Source organism: Puma concolor, chromosome D3 (genome assembly GCF_028749965.1).
Source record: "Puma concolor isolate L17-30 chromosome D3, mPumCon1.1.hap2, whole genome shotgun sequence".
NCBI classification, from domain to species: Eukaryota; Metazoa; Chordata; class Mammalia; order Carnivora; family Felidae; genus Puma; species Puma concolor.
The window spans coordinates 22163723-22184013 of NC_141678.1; the positions used below are offsets into that span (position 1 = coordinate 22163723).

The 20291-nt window shown below is 41.4% G+C and overlaps 2 protein-coding genes across 5 annotated transcripts in view; one reads left to right on the forward strand and one right to left on the reverse strand.

Moving 5' to 3' along the window:
* Positions 1–6579: 6579 nt before the first annotated feature.
* TUG1 (taurine up-regulated 1) lies at positions 6580–16804 on the reverse strand (the record flags this gene model as incomplete). The annotated part of the gene is made up of 2 exons (XM_086683345.1): positions 6580–13240; positions 14404–16804. A coding segment is annotated over one exon (465 nt), but the record flags the coding sequence as incomplete, so codon positions are not given.
* The window catches only part of MORC2 (MORC family CW-type zinc finger 2), a 40805-nt gene continuing 37314 nt past the window's right edge, over positions 16801–20291 (forward strand). For all 4 annotated transcript variants that reach the window (XM_086682053.1, XM_086682054.1, XM_025933347.2 and 1 more), the window contains exon 1: positions 16801–18363. In XM_086682053.1, coding sequence (XP_086538179.1) covers positions 18296–18363 — 68 coding nt within the window. In that variant the 5' untranslated portion in view covers positions 16801–18295. The remainder of the gene's footprint in view (positions 18364–20291) is intronic.

The window sequence follows — 20291 nt, forward strand, 5'->3', positions numbered from 1 at the left end:
ATAGGGCAAATAAGGAATTGATTTTTCTTATAAAAGAGATTGAATATGATGGCATGTATGCCATTGACACTGGCAAGTTGAGATTAAAAAGATGGCAGGGGAATGGCTGGCTGGCTGAGCTGAGAGGCTTCCAGGCTATTGTTGCCTTAATGTTACTACTAACAACAACTGCCATTTACTAAGGGCTTATTGGGTGCCAGGCACTGTGCTCAGTACTGTGTGTCCCAATCCTCACATTCTTTGAGATTGGGACTGTTGCTATTCTTCCTTTTATGAATAAAGAAATTGGCTCAGAGAGGTTAAGCAGCTTGCCAGAGTCTTCAGTTCTGTCAACGCAGAAACTTCTGTGGCTCAATCTACTGGAGTTAACAGGTTCTAAGTTTCTGCCTCTTATGGACTGATCTCATAATATTTTCTAAACATTACATGTCAGGTGCTGGTAATAAATTGAAATGGGATGGCTTAGTTAGGACTTTGTCCATTTCATGAAAAGAGAAGACAACTCAAATGAAATAGGTGAAAGTTGGATTTACTGGCTTGCAAAAAAAGGCCAGGGTTAGTTTAGCTTCAGGAATGGCTGGACCCCGGGGGGACAATATCTTTGAGGATGCTCTTTCTTAGGCCCCTGTGCATGTTCCATTCTCAGGCAGTCTCCTTAAGGTAGCAAGATGGTTACCAGCAGTACCAGACTGATAGCCTTACAGTTCTAAATTTGGTGGATCCAAAACAAAAAGAAATGCCTTTCTCCATTGTTTAAACACCCCTGCCCCCATCCTCTCACCTCTCAGAATTAACTTCTAGTTTCTATATGATTGGTTTGGCTTAGATCATGTGTTCATCCCTTACGTAAATACCCTGATCAAGGGGCTGCAGGGCTCTGGTCAGTAAGTCTTGGTTATGTGCTCACCCTGGAGCCAGGGGTAGTTAGCATACAAAAAGTCCTGGAGGGAAATTCAAAAGAAGTGGCGATGGATAATGAGAATACAAAAGCAATAGATGTCCACAGCAGTGGGAACTCCGTGAGCATAAAGAATGGGCACCTGGCTAATAAAGCAACTGATTATGATGGGAGACAAATGCCTAGTTCTTGACCTGACCAGTCATCCACCTAGGGCACTGCACTTTTTGTCAGTCCAGCTAGGGGGCAGATTGCTTTGGTAGCATAAAAATTAGAACAGATGGATTGAGAAGGTACTAAGAAATATTCCCATCAAAGTATTTGTGGGCAGATTAGGTTCAGCTGTGAAGGAGAGAAAACCTCAAGTACCAATTAGGTAAAGAGGATAGAAGCTTTTCTTATAAACAAAGCCCAGAGGTAAGCAGTTCAGGCGTATGGTGGCTCCGTATTCATCACAAACCTAAGCTCCTTCTAGCTTGTTGCTCCATCACCATTCACACACAGCTCCTTCTCCTTCATAGTCTATGACATGCTCAAGTTCCAGCCGCCAAGCCCACATTGCAGTCAGCAGAATGGAAGGAAGAGATGGGCACACATTCTTTTATGGACAAGTTGCAGCAGTTGCTCATGCCCTATTGGCTAAAATGTAGTCAGTGGGCTATACCTACATGCAAAGGAGGCTGGGAAATGTGTTTATTCTGGGCAGAACAGACACAAGGAGACAACCAATCTTTGTCAGAACGTGGCACCTTAATGAACAGCTCTTTGTTGCACAGAGTGGCCTATCCAAAGGCTAAGGACCTGTCACTTGGAAACCAAGCACGTTCAAAAAGCAACCCTAAATATGTAAAATGTAACTAACCATATTCTTTGTTGCCCTTTGATGATCATTCTTCCATTAGCATATTTTAATTACAAAATGTCCAGTTGCAATTTAATTGCTTCTTTAAAAAATATATTTAAATTGGGGTGCCTGGGTGGCTCAGATGATTAAGCATCTGACTTCAGCCTAGGTCATCATCTCGCCGTTCCCGGGTTTAAGCCCCACCTTGGGCTCTGTGCTTATAGCTTGGAGCCGGTTTCGGATTCTGTGTCTCTTTCTCTTTCTCTTCCCCTCCCCCACTCACGTTCTGTCTCTCTCTCTCTAAAATAAATAAACGTTAAAAATTAAAAAAAATATATATATATATTATTTCTTAGAAAGGAGTTCGTTTTTTATTTTAAAAAGGCATATATTTCCCACAACTAGTGAAACAATGCCAATATGTAGAAAGTACTAAATTTCTTCAAACTCTTCAGTTTACACCTAATAGTCTGCTGTGTGTCCACCTCTCTTTCATGATCATTTATTCACTGAGACATTTGTAGGTTTTGTTTTCACAAAAAGGGGCTCACGATATACATTATTCTGTAACTTTGTCTTTTCACCTAAACATATCATGGACATGCCACAAGAGCTAGAAATCTCACTTATTCTTTTATACAGCACCATAATACTCCAGAGTGTAGCTGTTCTATAAATGATTCAACCATTCCCCTTTGATGGACTCTCAAATTGTTTCCATTTTTCTGTTACCACAGGCTGTGTTGCAGCTAATGTCTCCTACTGATGTCCTTGTATCTCAGTGCTTTTAGTTCTTTGAGACAGTTTTTCAAAGTGGGACTGCTAGGTTAAAAGATGCATTTAAAATTGTAATTGATATGGCCAGATTATTTTAAAAGACTGGAACAATCCACATTTGCACCAACAATGTACAAAGTTGTCATTTATCCTAATTATTGCCAGCACTGATCATTGTTCTTTTAAATTTTGCATCTGATTGGCAGGTGACCAATGGTACTGGGTTTTGATTTACATTTCACTGACCAAGTGTACACTTGATCCGCTTTCATATGTTTATTGAAATGCCAGAGAGAATAATGGTTTGAAGCATGGACTCAAGAGTCGAATTACTTGGGTTTGTGTCATAGCTCAAGACGTGGGACCACCTATTGTATGACTTGGGCAAGTTACTTTACTCCTCTGAGCCTGTTTTCTTAGCTGTAAAATAAGGACATTACCTATCTCCAAGGGTAAATAATACTTGTAAAGTGAAACAATGTCTACCGCATAGCAAGTTATAAATAAATGGTTAGTGATAATTATTGTTGATCTTTTAGATTTCTTGCATTGCTATTGGGATGACTGTTTTGTAGTAATCAATACGTAGGAATTCTCTGTATACTAGGGATATTAATTCTATTTCTGTCACTTGTGTTGGAAAATTTTTCCCATCTGTCAGGTGTCTTTTATAGAACCAAGACTTGTTCTCCCCAAAGTTGCTCATGTAGTCAAATATGTCTATAATTTCCTTGAGGGCTTCTAGATTTTGTTTTGCTTATGATTCCCCATCATAAGATTACAAAGTCTCCTAAAAATGCTTCCAATATTTCATTTTAGCATTTAAATTTGTAGTCCCTCTGGCATTGTGTATCTTTTGAGTCAGGGATTTGGTTGCGTTTTAGGCATTTACTGTAGTTCTATATAGTAGTAACATATGATATTTAATTTAGAAACTTCATGGAAAGAGATATTTGGAAGAAAATATAGTATTCATAGAAATAGGTAATCAATTGGGTAGTTTTTTTTTTTTTTAAATCTTTTAATGTTTATTTTTAGGAGAGAGACAGAGCACGAGTGGGGGAGGGGCAGAGAGAGAGAGAGAGAGAGAGAGAGAGACTCTGAAGCAGGCTCCAGACTCTGAGCTGTCAGCACAAACAGCTGGGGCTCAAACTCATAGACTGAGAGCATGACCTGAGCTGAAGTCAGACGCTTAACCAACTGAGCCACCCAGGTGCCCCAATTGGGTAGTTATGAATACCAATGGGTTTTGATTTTATTCTTTTAATGGAATCTTCTCTTTACATACATGGAATCCGGGGCACCTGGGTGGTCAGTTAAGTGTCTGACTGGCTCAGGTCATAATCTTGCAGTTCTTGGGTTTGAGCCCCGTGTCAGGCTCTGTGCTGACAGCTCAGAACCTGGAGCCTGCTTTGGATTCTGTGTCTCCCTCTCTCTCTCTGCCCCTCCCCTGCTGTGCTCTGTCTCTCTCAAAAATAAATAAATAAAATAAATAAATAAATAAATAAATAAAAACTAAAAGAAACCACATGGAATCCTTTTTTCATATGAAATATTATAAGAAACTCCAATATATGAAGTTGAGCTGTTCCTGTTTCAAGTGGTGAAAGATAAAAGGCTTAAGATAACAAAAAGCCTTGTAAACATGGATAAAGTTCCAGAATAAAAATTGAGATTTTATTCTGAAACAATTGGAGAACCATTAAAAGGTTTTAGGCAGGGAGTGACTCAATCAGATCTGCGTATCAAAGATTACTCCAGCTGCTCTGTAAAGAACAGACTACAGTAGGACAACAGCAGAGACAGTGACACTAGAATGGCATCACAGTAGTCCTAGCAATAGATACATTGGACAAGGATGATAGAAGCAGACAGTTTTAAGGTGTATTTATTTACATGATACACCAAGAGAGTTTAATGACTAACAGGGACATCTGGGGTGACAGGGGAGAAGGAATTGACAAGAATAATTCCTGTGTTCTGGTTTGAGAAACAGGGTGGAGGGTGGTGCCATTTATCAAGAACAGAACACTAGAAGAGCAGATTTTGAGGGGGAAAATGATGGGGTCAGTGTGAAGTATCTGTGTGTTCATCAAGCAGAGGGACATCCAAATGCCAGGTGGACTTTCAGATCTAGAGCTCAGGAAATACATCTGGGCTGAAAATAGGACTCTGGAAGTTATCAACATATAGTTGGACACCAAAGCCATGGAAATTGAGATTTTTCAGAGTAGGGCAAGAAAGCCCAAGACATAGGAGGGGCACTGATTCACTTGGGGTTCTCTGACTGTAAGCAACAAAAATTGACCCTGGCTACAAGGGCCTCTGCATATGGTTATACAGGGATATCTTTCACAGCCATATGTAACAGCCTGTACGGCCAATGGAATTTATTGGAAGGATATAATAAGGCAGTTCCCAAGAATTAGAGAAGCTTAACATTCAAGAAAATCAGGAAATCTGGGCAACTGAGGAAGTCTCAGTAACATGAACTCATATGCCCCTTACAAATTATTTTCTGGTAGCATGGGAGAAGGGCAGTTTCCCAAAGGGAAGGTGAAGTGCTGCTTTCAAAGGAGGAAAAAGGCACTAGGCAGATGAATATAGCTGTCCATTATGTTACATCCTTTGGCTGTCCAGAACATGCATTCTTCAACATGAATAATTTTATAAATGTTTCCATTCAATATACTGTAGAAAATGGATTCTTCTCCCCCAGGAGAGAACTTAAAAATAATTTCCATGTATCACATTCAGTGTCAAACCTAAGATTTCTGGGTGATAGTCTCCTTCAGTTATTAAACTAAGGTGTGCCTTGAAATGTACAACTTATGCATCTGCTGGCATATTTAACCATCACCAACACACCTGTATACATTAGTGAAAAGACACTGCCAGTAGAACAGCTTTCTTATCCATTTAAAATTGTTCTATTGTCAACAGCTACCTGGTTATCCAAATTTTGCTGTCACTAGGCACATGCTTCCAAATGACAAGGGGGAAGTACCTGTACTGGCTCCTTTGCCAGTAAGAATCGCTCATTTCCCCCACCCTGGGACACAGAGCAAGTTTTTGCTGCTTGTATTTCAGTCTCAGTTCCAGATCTTCCATGTTCCTCAGGGTCTGAAGCTTAATTCCCTGGTATCAATTCCTGTTATCATTCAGTAATTTGGATGCAAGCAATACAAACCTGCTTTAGCTAACAAATGAAAAGGGAACATATTTTATGGATACATGGGGGTCTATAAAAATCAAAGTAAAACTTGGGATAGCTGGGCCTTGACAACAGGAACCAGGGAACCAAGAGGGATGTCCTTGCACCAATTCTGATAGAGTTTCCTTGGAACACTACCATCAGAATGACCCGGCTCCTGATTTTGGGTCACCTAAGACTCAAAAGTCATCCCAAAGAAAAGTGGGGATCTATCACTAAAGGAAAGGAGAAATGACTCAGGGGAGGCAAAAATCAATGGATGACCATTATACTAATATTTAAATGATGGGGAGAAGAAAAGTATCTACAGTGGAGCATAGCCAGAAAGGCAGGAAGAAAATGAGAAATGTCATAACACCTAAGGGAAAAAAGAGTGCCAAGGTGTGTTGGGAGCAGTCTGCTGGAAGTTCACGGAAGAGGTACATGTACTGGACTTTGCAATAAAAAGGCCACTATCGAACTTGACTGTAGTGAGGTAAGAATAACCAAGGATTTCAAAGAAAATGTGATTTTCCCCCCCTTCTACCTACCCAGTGTGAACACGGCAATAGGCCTTAGTAGATCAGTATCAGTTAAGAACTGGTGAATCACTGATGAACACTGATACTATGATATCCTGATAGCCCAAATACACTCATTTAAAGAGATAGGCTTGGATAATGAAAAAAAAACAATTACTGAATTCTGAGTTCCTCAAACAAGGTACAATGACCTTGTCAGTTTCAGTACTGGATGATGAATATATTTATCTAAATATTCACTAACATGAAGATAGGTATTTCATATTATTTGACAAAATAGGCTTGGTGGTAAGTAACTTGCCAGAGTCAAACAATAAGCAATAAATTTAATTTTTAAAATCTTTTATTTTAAATAAAGTTTAAAAGTAATGTGAGTAGTGTAAAATATTCAAATACAGAAATGTATAAAGTTGAAAGTCTCATGTAATCTACACTATTCGAAGAAAGCCATTAGTAGACTTTTCTATGCATCATAAACACAAATTTTTAAGTGAGTTCACACTATACATTTTTCTATTAATAGTTTCACTTACTATATCATGGCCATTTTCCCATGTCCATACACAATACATGTACTTTATTAATTTTAACAGACATGTAGATTTCCTTATATGGCTGAACCATATATTATTCAACAATCCTTTATGGATAAACACTTAGGTTTTCCTCTATATTTTTCTACCATGTAATTTTTATGCTTCTGTAGTAACTTAAACATTGTCACTTCTTGTTTCACTTTGTTTTCTGGCATGGAAAATAAATTTCAGTGTGGCCATGACCTCTAGTTTAATAAATATTTGGATTTGTCAAGTTTTGATATTGGTAGATAGTATTTAGTCAGGGCTGACTCAATTTTAAACAATAGAAACCCAACTCAAAGTAACTTAAAGCAAAAAAGGGTATTTATTGGCTCACATAACTGAAAAGTCCATAGGGATAAACTAGCTTCAGGCACGGTTGGATCCAGGGGCATAAACACTGTCATCAGGACTCAAGTCTCTCCATCATTTGGCTCTGCTTTCCTTTGCACTGGCTTCATTCTCTGGCTCATTTGATAGGGTGGGCCCTGTTGGTTAGAACTTTTCATACTACAAAGTCAAGCAATCTCAGTAAAGAGAGCTCCTGAGCCTCTCCTCCACAGTTCAGTAAAACTCCTAGGGCTGAGTATCACTGGACCAGCTTTAATCACACGGCCATTCCAGAACCAATTACTATGGTGAAGGAGATGGACCATGCTGATTGATCAGGTCTGAATTACATGTCCACCCAAGAAGCTTAAAGTTAGGCCAGACTGTTTGAACCATGTGGACTAGAAACAGGGAAGTGGTTCCAAGAAACATCAGAGTTGTTACAATGAGATGGAATGAATGCTGGTCAAAAACAACTGATGCAATGATAAGACCAGATACTAAAAAAGTTTAGTCTGTGTTCAGTAACAGCTGGCATTGTTACTTTCTTGACAATAAAAGAATTCTGAAAAAACGTCATGAGTAAGTTTGTCCTGTACTCAGGAAGCTTGTAATCCATTTGAATGGAATAATCATATCCAATAGCATACTTTGGATGATGCAATAAAGTTTCAATAAAAGTAAAACTCAGTGGCCATGAATCTGACAGCCCAACCATCTTGCTGACATGAAGCAGGACAACTAGCCTCCCACTGGCAAATAGTTCTGTGAGACTACTGAAGTCAGTGGTAAATTTTAAGTTCAGTGGAAAGCTCTTGTGTTTCTTTAGTCTTTCGCCAAGTTGAACTGGAACATTTCTGTCATCTCTGTATTATTGCAGAAGAGAGGAATGGACAGAGCTTGTAATCTGCTGTACTCCTTCAGATTGGGTGGAAAGGATCTCAGGTGCTGAAAATGATCAAATATATATAGGCATAGAGGCTTACTCTGCATTAAAAACAAAACAAAACAAACAAAAAGGCTGCTGGTCAAGGAGTACATAGCATGGTCCTTCCAGTTATGAACAGTAAGTCCTGGGGGCTGGGGGGGAGGTGAGGTGCAGGTTGCTTCTGTTCAAAATTCCCTGGTGGAACTGGGTGTAAGATAGGCTGATACCAGTTGCAGTCTTCTCAAGCACAGCCGGTCTGATTGCAACGTGTCAAAAAAGGCAGACGAGGGCTGAGTCAGGTAAACAGGTAAATAGAGTACCTTCAGCAGGGCTAGCCACACCAATAGCCAGGATGTGATCTGGAAGAATGGGCAGATTAATATCAGAGCTCTGTAAATTAGCTTTTACCCTGAGTCCTCCAGGGTTATTCCATAGGGTTGACTCTGGATACCATTTTCTGATCTTAAAGGGCCAGTCAGGTATAGCAGCTTTAATTTTCCTGTTTATCTGCCCAGGAACTTTCAGCTCAGTAGAAGGCTATATTCTCAATTCAGACTTGAGGTTCTGTTGAGGAGTCTATGCTACATCTGGGAATGACAAGGTTGGGAGAGCCAGATTCATCAAGGTTGGCCCTACTCTCTTTGGTAATCAAGTCTCCACCTTCTGAAACTCAGTCCATCTCTGAGAATCAGCTTAAAAACAAGGCCTTAGATTGGTGGGTGGTGCTGCTGAGACTTATATTGAGATCTCAAGCAGGGAGATAGTAGGTAAGATCCTAGGTTTCAGTTTTAGGCTTTCTGCATTTTCAACTATCAATTCTTATACACAGAGCACATTAGACTCTTGAACAGATGATCATCCTCACCTTAAGCCCCTCGTTTTGACTGCATTTGACAGGATTAAAGGGAATGACTGGCAGTGTAGACCAATGTCTTTTTCTGTAATGTACAGGAGAAAGAGAAAATTGAGCTGATGTTTTGAAGGTAGTAGAAAAATGGAGTCTGTAGATAACTTCTTATTAACAAACAATAGTTGTATATACAAGCAGCTAGTCATTAGATTTTTATTAGTTGAGGATGTGCAGGCCTTGTTTGATGATTTGTAGACAGAGTCATGTAATCAGGGTTAGTCTAAAGAGTAAGAGACAAAGATACAAAGAAATCATTCCCAACATTTAACCAGTGCATTCATTAAAGTAGTTGAGGACAGCTGCCCCTTAAGTAGACTGTGAAGTAAGAGAATGAGATTTTTCTCATGACAAAAATCGAAGTCTACTTGTTTGACATGATCTGGTCTGGGAGTTCATGAATTGAATCCATCCTGCAGAAACAGATAAGTGTCTTAATGCCTGAGAGTATCTCATAGCAAGGAATGAAGTCAGCCACTCTGAATCAGTGTAAAACAATATTGAGACAGATGAAATTCCATTAAAATATCCACAAGGACAAGACACTGTGGTCTTGTGACATTAGGAAGAAGCTGCAGGAAGCTCTTGAGTCTACTGATAAAATTCTTAGCTGCAGGCTTTGTAGATTTTTTTTCAAGTCAGTCTACATTTTCAGCAAAAAGGTAGATATGCAACTTGAGATGCCCAGCAAGCAAGCTCCATGGCCTGGTCAAAAGGTCTACCTCCAAATAATCCTAACACCTGTAGTTGATGGTACCTGACATCAAAAGGTCCATCATAAAAGAACATCTCTCATTGGTTAGAAGAAAATCTTCCAAAGGGTCACATTTAAAATCACATACATCAGAGGATGTTCAAAAATTGTCTCTTGTGGACCAGATGTTACCTGTAGTTAGAGCAGAATATTCATAATTTTGGAGCAGATATGCCAGTGATGGAGGAAATTTTGTTTTTTAAGGTTATTACCTCATTTATCCTGGAAACAGCAGTTAAACTGAATAAAAACCAAGGAGCAGTGTAACTGCCACTGGTTGAGTCATAGTGACTTGCAGTTTTGAGAATAACATGAATAACCGGGTACCTTTTTAGGTAATGTTGCCAGAATTTCAGTTCTGCTTTCATAGTTAATGGTTATCCCTTGCACACGAAGTAGAGTACCATGGCTGATGATGGGAGGTCCAATGTACAAGTTGGTCTTATATGGCCTCAACGAGGCATCATCAACTTTAGTACCAGCTTCAATACCTGGCGATTCAGGTATCCAAGGAGATCAAGACTTCAAAGTTATGTATTTCAAGTACCACTAGAGCATGTGGTGTTTGTGATAGAAGTTGGGTAAGGGAGTGTGTCAGTGTAGAGTACATATGCATTGCTCTCTGACTATATTGAATGCCAGGAATCACTCATTTGAAATCCATCTGGGGGTACAGGGCTGTTAATCTAGGTCCATTTGATATCACTTTCAGCCCACTTGACTACCCTGGGGTGGCAAAGATATGCCCATCTTCTTGCACTTTTCTGACTTTGCCCACAGTAAGCATTCCTAAGAATGTGCAGCATCGACTGAACATGGACTGGGTTGGGTAGAGGTACAGATCAGAATGCCATTCAGGTTGCACATGTTGTCTAGGGCAGTGGTTTTCAAACTGTGTTCTGAAGAATTCTAGGTGTTGTAAAGAAGTCTCCTTAGGGGTCACCATGGTGGTAAAGGAAGATGCTTGTGGCAGGTTTCAGGCCCCCCACTCCTGCTTCATCTACAGCAGCTTCTCTTTTATTCTGGGCTTCCACATAGTTTTCATTGAAAGGGCTTCATGGTCACAAAGCCTTTGGAAAACCAATGATCTAAGAATAAGTTGTTCACAAAATGCTGAAATACAAAAAATAGGTCACAGAAACCAGAAACTGTGAGCAAAGCCTGTGGTAAGCCAAGGTGTTTTCCTATTCATTCTTTCCTTAATACGGACCACATTACAGAATGATGAAGTTAACATTCAACTCTGCTATAAATTCTGATTGCCTCAAATTGGGTTTGTGACTATCAGTGAACAGGGCTATTGGTTTTAAGTGACAATAGCACTGGGATTTTTGCAGTCAGCATACAGCTGCAAAATGCTTTCATTTCTTTGCAAGTATTATCCCAAGTCCATGGTTAGATGACTTCTCTTCAAGATCTTTGAAGATCTCAATGGGCCACAACTCAAATTCTATGAAAATATTATTCTCCTCCCCCTTTTCTCCCACCATCCTTTTCCTCCTCCCTTCCCTTCCCAATCTCCTCACCCACCTGAGATACAATGCCCTTAAACTAGGTTTACAGCACAATTTTAGGGACAGAAAAATATGTTGTTAAATGTCATGGAATTCAACCAATTTGGGGGCAAAATAAACTTTTCCCCATTCTCTTCCCACATATCCCCACAAACCTTCTAGAGGTTCCTTTCACAGAAAATAAGAGGTAACGGTCAAGATGTAGGACTCTCAGATGATAAAGACATACAAATTCAAGCAGTTACTGACAAAAGTAAGAAAAGAGGGTGGTGGTTTCAAAGATTCCGTTTACTCCTGAGTCTTCAGGGCAATCAGGAAGCACTGGCTATACTGCTCCAAAGCAGTTTCTCTATTAAAAGGAATGCTCCCAAAAGAACAGTCTGTCCATGATTATACTACACACTAGGCTAAATATCTCAATGAGGCTCTTTGTTGCAAGTCTTCTGAGATCCTTTAATATGCTACACTCAATTGGGAAGGGAACACGTATTTTACCACCTTACAAGACTACACAAGCTCTACATATAGATGTTGTATGCATGCATCATATACATGCATACATACACATATGTGAACAGCACTGCTCTAAAGAAATGGAGGATCCATTTTAAGTAAATTTTGAGGGATAGAAAACCTTAGATAAGATCTCAGTGTCCAAGAGTACTAATAAAACTTTTTAAAAAATTTTACAAAGAACAAAACATGAAAAGGGATTTCCAATCAGGCCATTTGGGAATGTGAGAAGACTATGTGAACAACGGATCTAGAAGTAGCTTTGTGTTTCATGTTGTGTAGTCTTACTGTCAGATGACCATGTGCCATGTTGACTGGATAAATCTACCACTAAGGAGACAGTCTGCTCTTAAACCTTAGGGGTAGTGCCATAGAATTCTGGCTTAGATGGAGCCATCATAAAATTACACTTATGACATCCTGACTGACTGAGGGCACCAGATCAGGAAGTGGGAAACTTTTCTGGGGTTACCAAACTCCAGTCATTTTAACACTGCAGGTAAAGTAGAGGCTAAATTAATTCCATGGAGAGAACTGGACTGGGAGTCAGAAGGCCTGACCTTTATCACTTCGTAGCTATGTCACCTTGGATAACCTTTAAACTTCAATTTCCTCATTTGCAAAAAGAAATTATAATCTATTGTGTTGTTTTGATAATTGAGATTTATGCATGTAAAAGTGCTTTGAAACTATAAAGTGCTATATAAACATAAGGGATTACCATGATAGGTTCTACCTGGATGTATCAAGAGGACTTTTCTGGAATCTGACTGGAGCTTTGTGAGATGCTGTTAGATAAAGGGATTCCTTGGTAGAATTTCTTAGATTTGTGTGAAAAGTTCTGGTTCCTGAGTAATCCCAAAGATGCTGAGTTCACTGTGCCTTTGTTTTAATTCCAGTATCTGCTGGTCAGAATATCTGCTTTCTATTCAGTAGGCTACTACAGACTTGAAGTGGAAAAAGAATAGGGTCCCGTGATCTGGATAGGACCCTAGACACTTCACGAATTTCAATCATTCGAAATTGTGGGGTATGATCCAACGTCGTTCTTGAAAGATGTTACCACTCTTCAGTGTTGATAACTAAAAATCCCCTGGTCCAAATTTATTATGTGTCTCTGAAGGCTTTAATTGAAGAAACGAAATGCACACTCATGGAACAAACTGGGCCTTTTGCTGTGATAAAATAGCTTCAGCTATCTGGCTTGAATAGTTTGACTTCACTATAAAGGGCTGTGCTGAATCTGGGTAGAACACGACAGGAGTGGAGATGAAGGCCACATCATGATGGTTGAATGCCTCTTGGATCACCATGGTCCACTGGAATGGTGTCTTCTTCAGCAGTAAGGTGAAGGAATCACCATGGGCAAAAATCCAGGTACCAGATCTATAGGCTGATGGAACAGTACAAGGAAGGTGGTCAGAAGGTCCAGGTGAACACTCAGCCATCAGGAGGCACAGGACTGGAAGGGATAGGAACAAAACAGGTAAGATAACAAATGCACAGAATTACAAACACAGGACTCCTAACACTAGAGTGGGTCTACTGTCAGGATTATCAGCTGCTGGATGGGTACTAATTCTCAGTAAGCCTAGCTAAAAAGCTGACAGATGGGAAAATGGGGAATAATAATAATTTTTTTTAAAAAAGCCTTCTAATTAACAATTAGTGATGATAAGAACAGAAACAGTTCTCTGGCAGGGACTGCTTCCTGACTCTTGAGAACAAACTGTCTTAGGAAAGCAGCAAACAAGGAACTGCCTTAAGTCTCATATTCTGGGGGAGTAATGTGACTGTATTCAGGCTGTTGGGCAGTGGTTGATGGGGGGGGAGGGGGAAGAAGTGGCTCCATGGATAGCACAAGAACTGAATTTAAATTTACATAGAACACGAACCTAGATTTTGTCCTTCTTCCTTTTCCAATGCCTTGCTCAAATTATTTCAGGACCTTGCGCTTTCAAAAGCTTTTACTTTCATTTTAACAAGATGCCATCTTGAGTGGTAGAGAATAAGGTACTTGGGAAATAAGGCACTGTTCTTTGCATCCTTCTGTTAAATACCCTATGCAACGTATCAGTTTCTCTTCCATGTTTGAGGGCTCCCTAAATCTTTTAAAACTTAGAATTAAAAAAAAGAAATACATGAAACACAGAAAGAAACATGGCCCATACTAGTGATCTTTTGCCTAATCAAGAGTAATTAGACAACCACACAGCAATTAAACAAATGCTTACTAAATGTTTATTCTGAGATAGCCTTGTCTCTAAATTACTCCTTTCTATGAAATGCTTCATTACATATAGTAGTATGTGCAGCAAAGACTCTTAAAACAAAGCCTTTGCTTTCAAGGGCTTACTATCTGGAAAGAGAGCAAATGCTTGCAAATGACTACGAGGTATGCTCCGCATAGAGAGCTAAGAGGTAAACAACATGATATAATACTCAAAAAAAAAAAAGATAAAGTTAGGGAGACTCATGAAGAAGAGAATATCTGACTTGAATATTGAAGAAATGGCATTGTTCTGACAGGTGAAGAACCAGAGGAGAGCATTCCAGGGTAGAGAAGAGAGCATGAACGTAAGTGCAGAGATGTAAGAATAAGGCATTTTGGAAAATAGCAAGTACCGTAGTTCACTTTGGATGGAGCGTCACTAGAACTTGCAATGAAGCTCTGGCAGAGACTCAGGTCTTCAAATTCCCAGTAATAGCGCTGGTGGCAGTGCTTGCTCCATTGTTGTCTCTTCTCAAATCAAGGTCAACAGCCCCCAGATTCAAAAACAAGTATGTTCAGCTCCAGAGTCCCTGTCACATCCTGACGAGCTCTTCAGGTCCCAGGTGCAGTTCTTGAAAATCTGGAAATCGGGAGTCCATGCCGTGGCTACACAGAAAAGCATCTGCTGCAGCTAGTGCAGAACACTGTAGTGAAATCTTTTCGGCCTCCTATCCTGGACATCTCATGTTTTGTTACAGAATTTCAAGCTTTGAGTTCCAGTTGTTTTTTTTCCTCTTTTCTCCTGAGGAAAGCATCTTATAAGATCACCACAGTCTTAAGATTCTTTTGAGGTACATCCAGATAACAAAGGAGCTAAAAGACCAACACATTTTTCTCTACAACAGTCCTTTCTCTGGAAGTGAGATCATTTGTCTCTGCCCTTTACGTAAAAGGAATAGTCAATTGATTTTCTCAGACATTTGTATGAAATAACAAAACAGGTGAACACCTAACCAGACGAAATACACTTATATGTATTTATGTTTACTTGCTTAGAGCTGTACCACTGGTAAGCACCACTCCACAAAGAGAAAATGTTTGAAATACAACTGTTCAAACATTTCTATAGTGTTTGCTGGATAATGGCCTGGAATTTGATAAAAGCAGCTGACAATTAACAAAGAAGCAATAACTGGCATCTTGGCCATCTTAGTAACACACTTGCAAGCAAATAGAATACAAAGCAGGCCAGGAAAAAAGTAAGCACTGAAACACTTCCAAATCTACTGATTTTGAAGTTCAGCCAAAGTCATAACAAAATTTCAGAGAATGCTAACCTTCAATTAATAAAGATAAGCCCCCAAACATCTTCAAGAATTCCATGCCTGGTTTAGTCTGTTCCAGTGAGCCAGCTTGCTAAAAATCCACCTGCACCATTAATTAGCTGGACTCGGCAGCACCATTTAAAAATAAGCCTGCTCACTACCAACCGCAGAGACTAAAGATATACAATAGAAGCAAGTAATGGATGGCAACCATGGTCGTGGAAAATGGTCAATGAAAGGGAAAGGTAGTCAGGCACCAGTATAAGCAGCAGAAAAACAAGAGTTGCTGGGCCAAGGATTAAATAGGTTTCTCGATACTAGGGAACACATCCATTTCTAGTTTCAGCTGCTTTACATTGCGTGCCATAAACCATACCATACACGTCAGCCAGCGTTCAGGCACCCCATGGTAAAAGGAAAGGACTCAGAATAGAAGCCAAGCAGTGGAGTGTTGTTACCCCAAATATCCATTATGCATAGAAACAGCTCACATATCCCAGGGATCCTAACAGGGGCTTCAAATCGGTTGTGAAGGGTCCCAAATGACATCTAGGCCTCAGTTTCCTCCTCGTGGCATTACGGAATTGTAGTTCTTAACTCTTCTGGGTCACAGCCCCCCTTTGAAAACTTGCTGGCGATGGATCCTCATTCCCCCAAATGCACACTCCCACTATTTCTGCATACAATTTCGGGGGAACTTGGGGGCTTCCAACTCCAATCCAAGGTTCCCAGGTTCAAAATCCAAGAACTGGGCAATTGCTAACTTTTCTTACAACTCAAAAAAAACCCCATTACAAACAATAATCATCCCTTACGTACACCGACGCTTTATAGTTTACAAAGCGCTTTCAACCCCACAAACATTGATAGGCAGAGGAGGAAACTGAGGCGCTGACAAATTACAGAGTGATTTGCCTAAGGTCACTCGGCCAGCTGGTGGCTAGGCCCGGAAGCAAACCCAGCTCTTCCGACTCCGGGGCTTGTCTCCCCGCCCCGGAGCTGCCGCCAAAGCTCCCGCCCCTCACTAAGGGGGCATGAGGAGGAAAAGACAAAGTAGAAAGCCCACCACCAACCATCCCCCAGCCCCTTCTTGCCCCCCCAACTGGGTCCTTGCAGGCCCCGAAGGGTGGCGCCAGGCCTCCACGCCGGCCCCGGCCACCCCCGCCTCCCCGGCCGCGCCAAATCCCGCCGCCGCCGCCGCCTCCCCGGGAGCGGGGCGGAGCAGCTGCCCGCCGCCGCCAACCACCCGGACGACTCCTCGTCGAATCGCAAACGCATAGGCCGCCGCCCGAGTTCTGCGTACGAGAAGAAAGACGCGGCGCGAGCGCCAACGGCCACCGGGCGCGCGCCGCGGCGGCCGGGCCTGCGCCCCAAGAGCTGGATGCCAGAGCAGGAGAAAGAGCCGCCAACCGATCGCTCGATCGACCGCGCGCCCGCTCCTTCGCCCTACCAGACCGGGGAGGGGGGGAGGGCGCGCCAGGGCGTCTTCGAGTTAGGGGCCTGACTCCCCGGCGACGAGACAAGATGGCTCCTCCGGTCCGCGCCGCAGCTACCGTCCCGGCTGCGTCGCTCGGCCCGCCCCCGGTACTGTTTCTTTAAATGGCGGAGAGGGTCATGAAAGCAGGAAGAGAGGCGCGCGCTCTCACGTGACAGGGGCGGGCCCGGCTAACAAGATCCGGTCACGTGGAGACACGCTACCCACCAATCAGGAGGCGTCGCATCAGGGCGGGGGCGGGAGGAGCTGTGGCTCTGTGATTGGCCTAATGCACCGCGGAGGCCTCGGGGGCTTGGGGCGTCGGGGAGTGCGCGAGGTGGCTCGGGTTGTGTGCTCTAGCGGAGACAAAGCAGTGGCTGAGGTGGCTGTGGCGGCTGCGGCAGCGGCGGCAGAACACCTATAAACAACGAATTCTGTGGTGTTGAGTCCTGTCATCTCATCCAGCGCGGCGCGTGGGCGGCTGGTCTCGCGGCGGCGGCGGCAGCGGCGGAGGCGGAGGCAGCACATGGTTCCAAGAGCGCGCTGCGGTTGTTGGGTTCCAATTCCGTGGGGAGGGACAAAGGCAGCTTTGAGCACCCGGCAACGCCGGGTCGGGTGCTGCGCTCGCCACCCTGCCCTCGATCCGGGCCTTGAAAGCTGGGACTAACTCCTCTCTGTGAGGAGGAGGAGGAGGCGGCGGCCTCGGGACTGAGGCCCTGGAAGGGCCTGAGAGCCGGAGGCCTCTGTCTGAGGGAAGTGGGGGGAGGGGCGCTCCCCGCCTGAGGTGATTTGGGCGGGTCAATTCTGAGGCGTTTTTGTGGGTCAGTGTGAGGTAATTTGACCCACTACCCTGAGGAGATTGCGACGGGACCACAAGCTAGGTCTGTTCTGGGCTTTCGAAACGGAAATCGCCGTCAGCGATTAGGAGACTTCAGTTGGGAGGTGGTGAAGCGGGAACTAACGCCATATGCACTCCGTCGACTTCGTGGCCGCCAGCCTGGGGCCTCTTTAAGAATCACAGGATCTTTGGTGAAGACATGGGTGGCTGTCCAGTTTTATGACAGAAGTTGGTAGCTTTCCGGATTGATAAATTTCCTGGCCGGAAATTTAGAGGAACAAAAAAGCTCGAAGAACGTGAAGATGGAGCAGTAATAAAACCTCTCAAGTCCAATACTGTCTACTCCCAAGACCGTCCACATTCGACTCCTTGAACTATCGCAACTTAAACTAAAGCTTAAGACTACAAACCTATGACATAGTTTTTTTCAGAATATTACATCATAGTTACATCATAGTCATTAAGAAGATAAAAAAGCTTGCAGAGATCAATTGTAGTTTTAGACATCTCTTTCAATATATTTTGGATAGACACCAGTTAACCTTGTTTAACAGTAAGGAGCACAGACTTAACCAAACCTTTACTGGGAGGAATCCTGGAAAATCTATTCCATTATAAAGTTATAGTTCCCAGTTAGTGGGTGAAGGACTGGAGACCTCACCGCACTCATGGCTTTCACAAATTACAGCAGTCTGAATCGAGCTCAGCTAACCTTTGAATATCTACATACAAATTCGTAAGTATTCTTTAGGTGCCACTGAGGTCACTGATAACTCATTCCTTGATAATACGAAAATCATTTTCCCAGAAAATTCTGCTTTTTTTTACTTTATGGGATGTATCACTGGATGAGTCTTGAGCTCTGTATTGAAGAACTGAGATAAGTGAGATATTTGTTGCTAATCCAGAAGAATACGATCTTCATTTGTTGGATCAAAATTTATTTGATCAAATGCAAATTTTAGTTATTTGAAGTCAATATATTGAGGTGTTTGATTCAAGTGTTTGATAGGAATCCAACAAGTGCTGTTCTTTGGATCCCCAGGAGTTGGACTATTCTCATATCAACTTTCTTTTTAGCGACAACAGCCAAAACAGTTGGGTTATAACAAGTCTTCTTTTTCCTAACAAGAAAAAGAAAAGAATGAAGATCTTTAAATGACAACTTGTGAGAAGAAATTACTAATTTTTGTTTTCAGCAAACAGTTGGCCTTATCTTCCTGGGAAATTCGTCCCTAATTCCAATGAAATTTTTATGTGCTAGGCAGAAAATAGCAACTTGTTTAAACCCATAATTTAAGTAGCCTTTCCCCAAAATGTGTGCAAATCACAGAACACATATGGTGTTTATGTTCGAGCTCATGAGGAGATTATCATTATTCTGTGTTGATCTGGAATGTTTCAGGGTTAACTGTTATGCCACTCTCTTGGAAGTAATTCAGTGGGGTCATAACTACTTAGTGTTCTAATACATTCATTCATCACTTTTGAGATGAAGGTAAGTATTCTACCATTTTAGTATCTGCAGAGGTGATGAGCGGCTACATGAATGGCTCAGAGATCTGAAGAACCGCTTTGAGGGTTGAGATGATAGACTTCAAACATCTAGTAACAGTAAACTAATTTTTAGCTTTTTATGGGAAAGGGCAACATGTTATGGAGTCTGTAATTTTTTTTTTTGCTTTTTTTTCCTATCAAGGAAATAAAAATTTTGAGTAGTGAATTGCCAAATGGTGATAGTCTGGTTTTATTTTTTGTTTAGGAAGTTTATTAGTGAACTAGAACTGGTTTTAGAGTAGGTACTGTAGGGCCTGAGAGGCGAAGTCTCATGCTACGGAAGATGAATCTGAAGCCCACTTAGATAGGTTGGTGATGCTTATTTAGCTAATTAATAACGTCTTGGGCAAGACCCTCAGTATCCTTTTTTATATTTGAATTGTGTTTAAGAACAAGCATTTGAAGGCCACTTAGATGTTCACCGGTGATTGTATTTAATAATTGGTTACTTCAGTTCTGAATTGTGGAATGAGGGGCCAAATTTGGAATGACAAGACTATATGATAATCTTGGAAGAGCTTCCCCAAAGACTTTTTTGATAATAATAGTAACAACAGTTAATTGCTTCTTGCCAGTCACTTTTAAACGTGTAAAATAATCCTTATAGTAACCTTGCTGGAGTAAGGATTATTCCTATTTTGCATTTGAGGAAACTGGGCTCAGAGTAACATGCCAGAAGTTACACATCTGCTAAGTGGCAGGTTTAAGGCATCAAGATTTAAGGCAATAAGTTTTACCTGGCCATAATGGTTAGTATTTTTAGCTATCAGGCAGTACTAACTCTAGTCGAGTATACTTTTAAGGGCTTGTTTTCTTATAAAGCAAAGGGTTTACTTTCTACTTTGAAAGTCTATTCAGTTTTAGTTTATCTCAAATTTTTTAATTTGAGGTTCTGGAATACTCTTATATTGCCATTTTATAACTTATTAACAATAGGTGAACAGAACTAAGGTATAGAATAAAATTCTAGTTAAGTCACTTGTTTAAAATACAGCTGGAGAATTCTCTGTGAATTTGACTTTCCCATATTGAGTTGGAACCACCTGCTTGCATGAACATTTGAGGGTTGAATGTATCATTTTGGAAGCTCTAGATTTTCTAATCTGG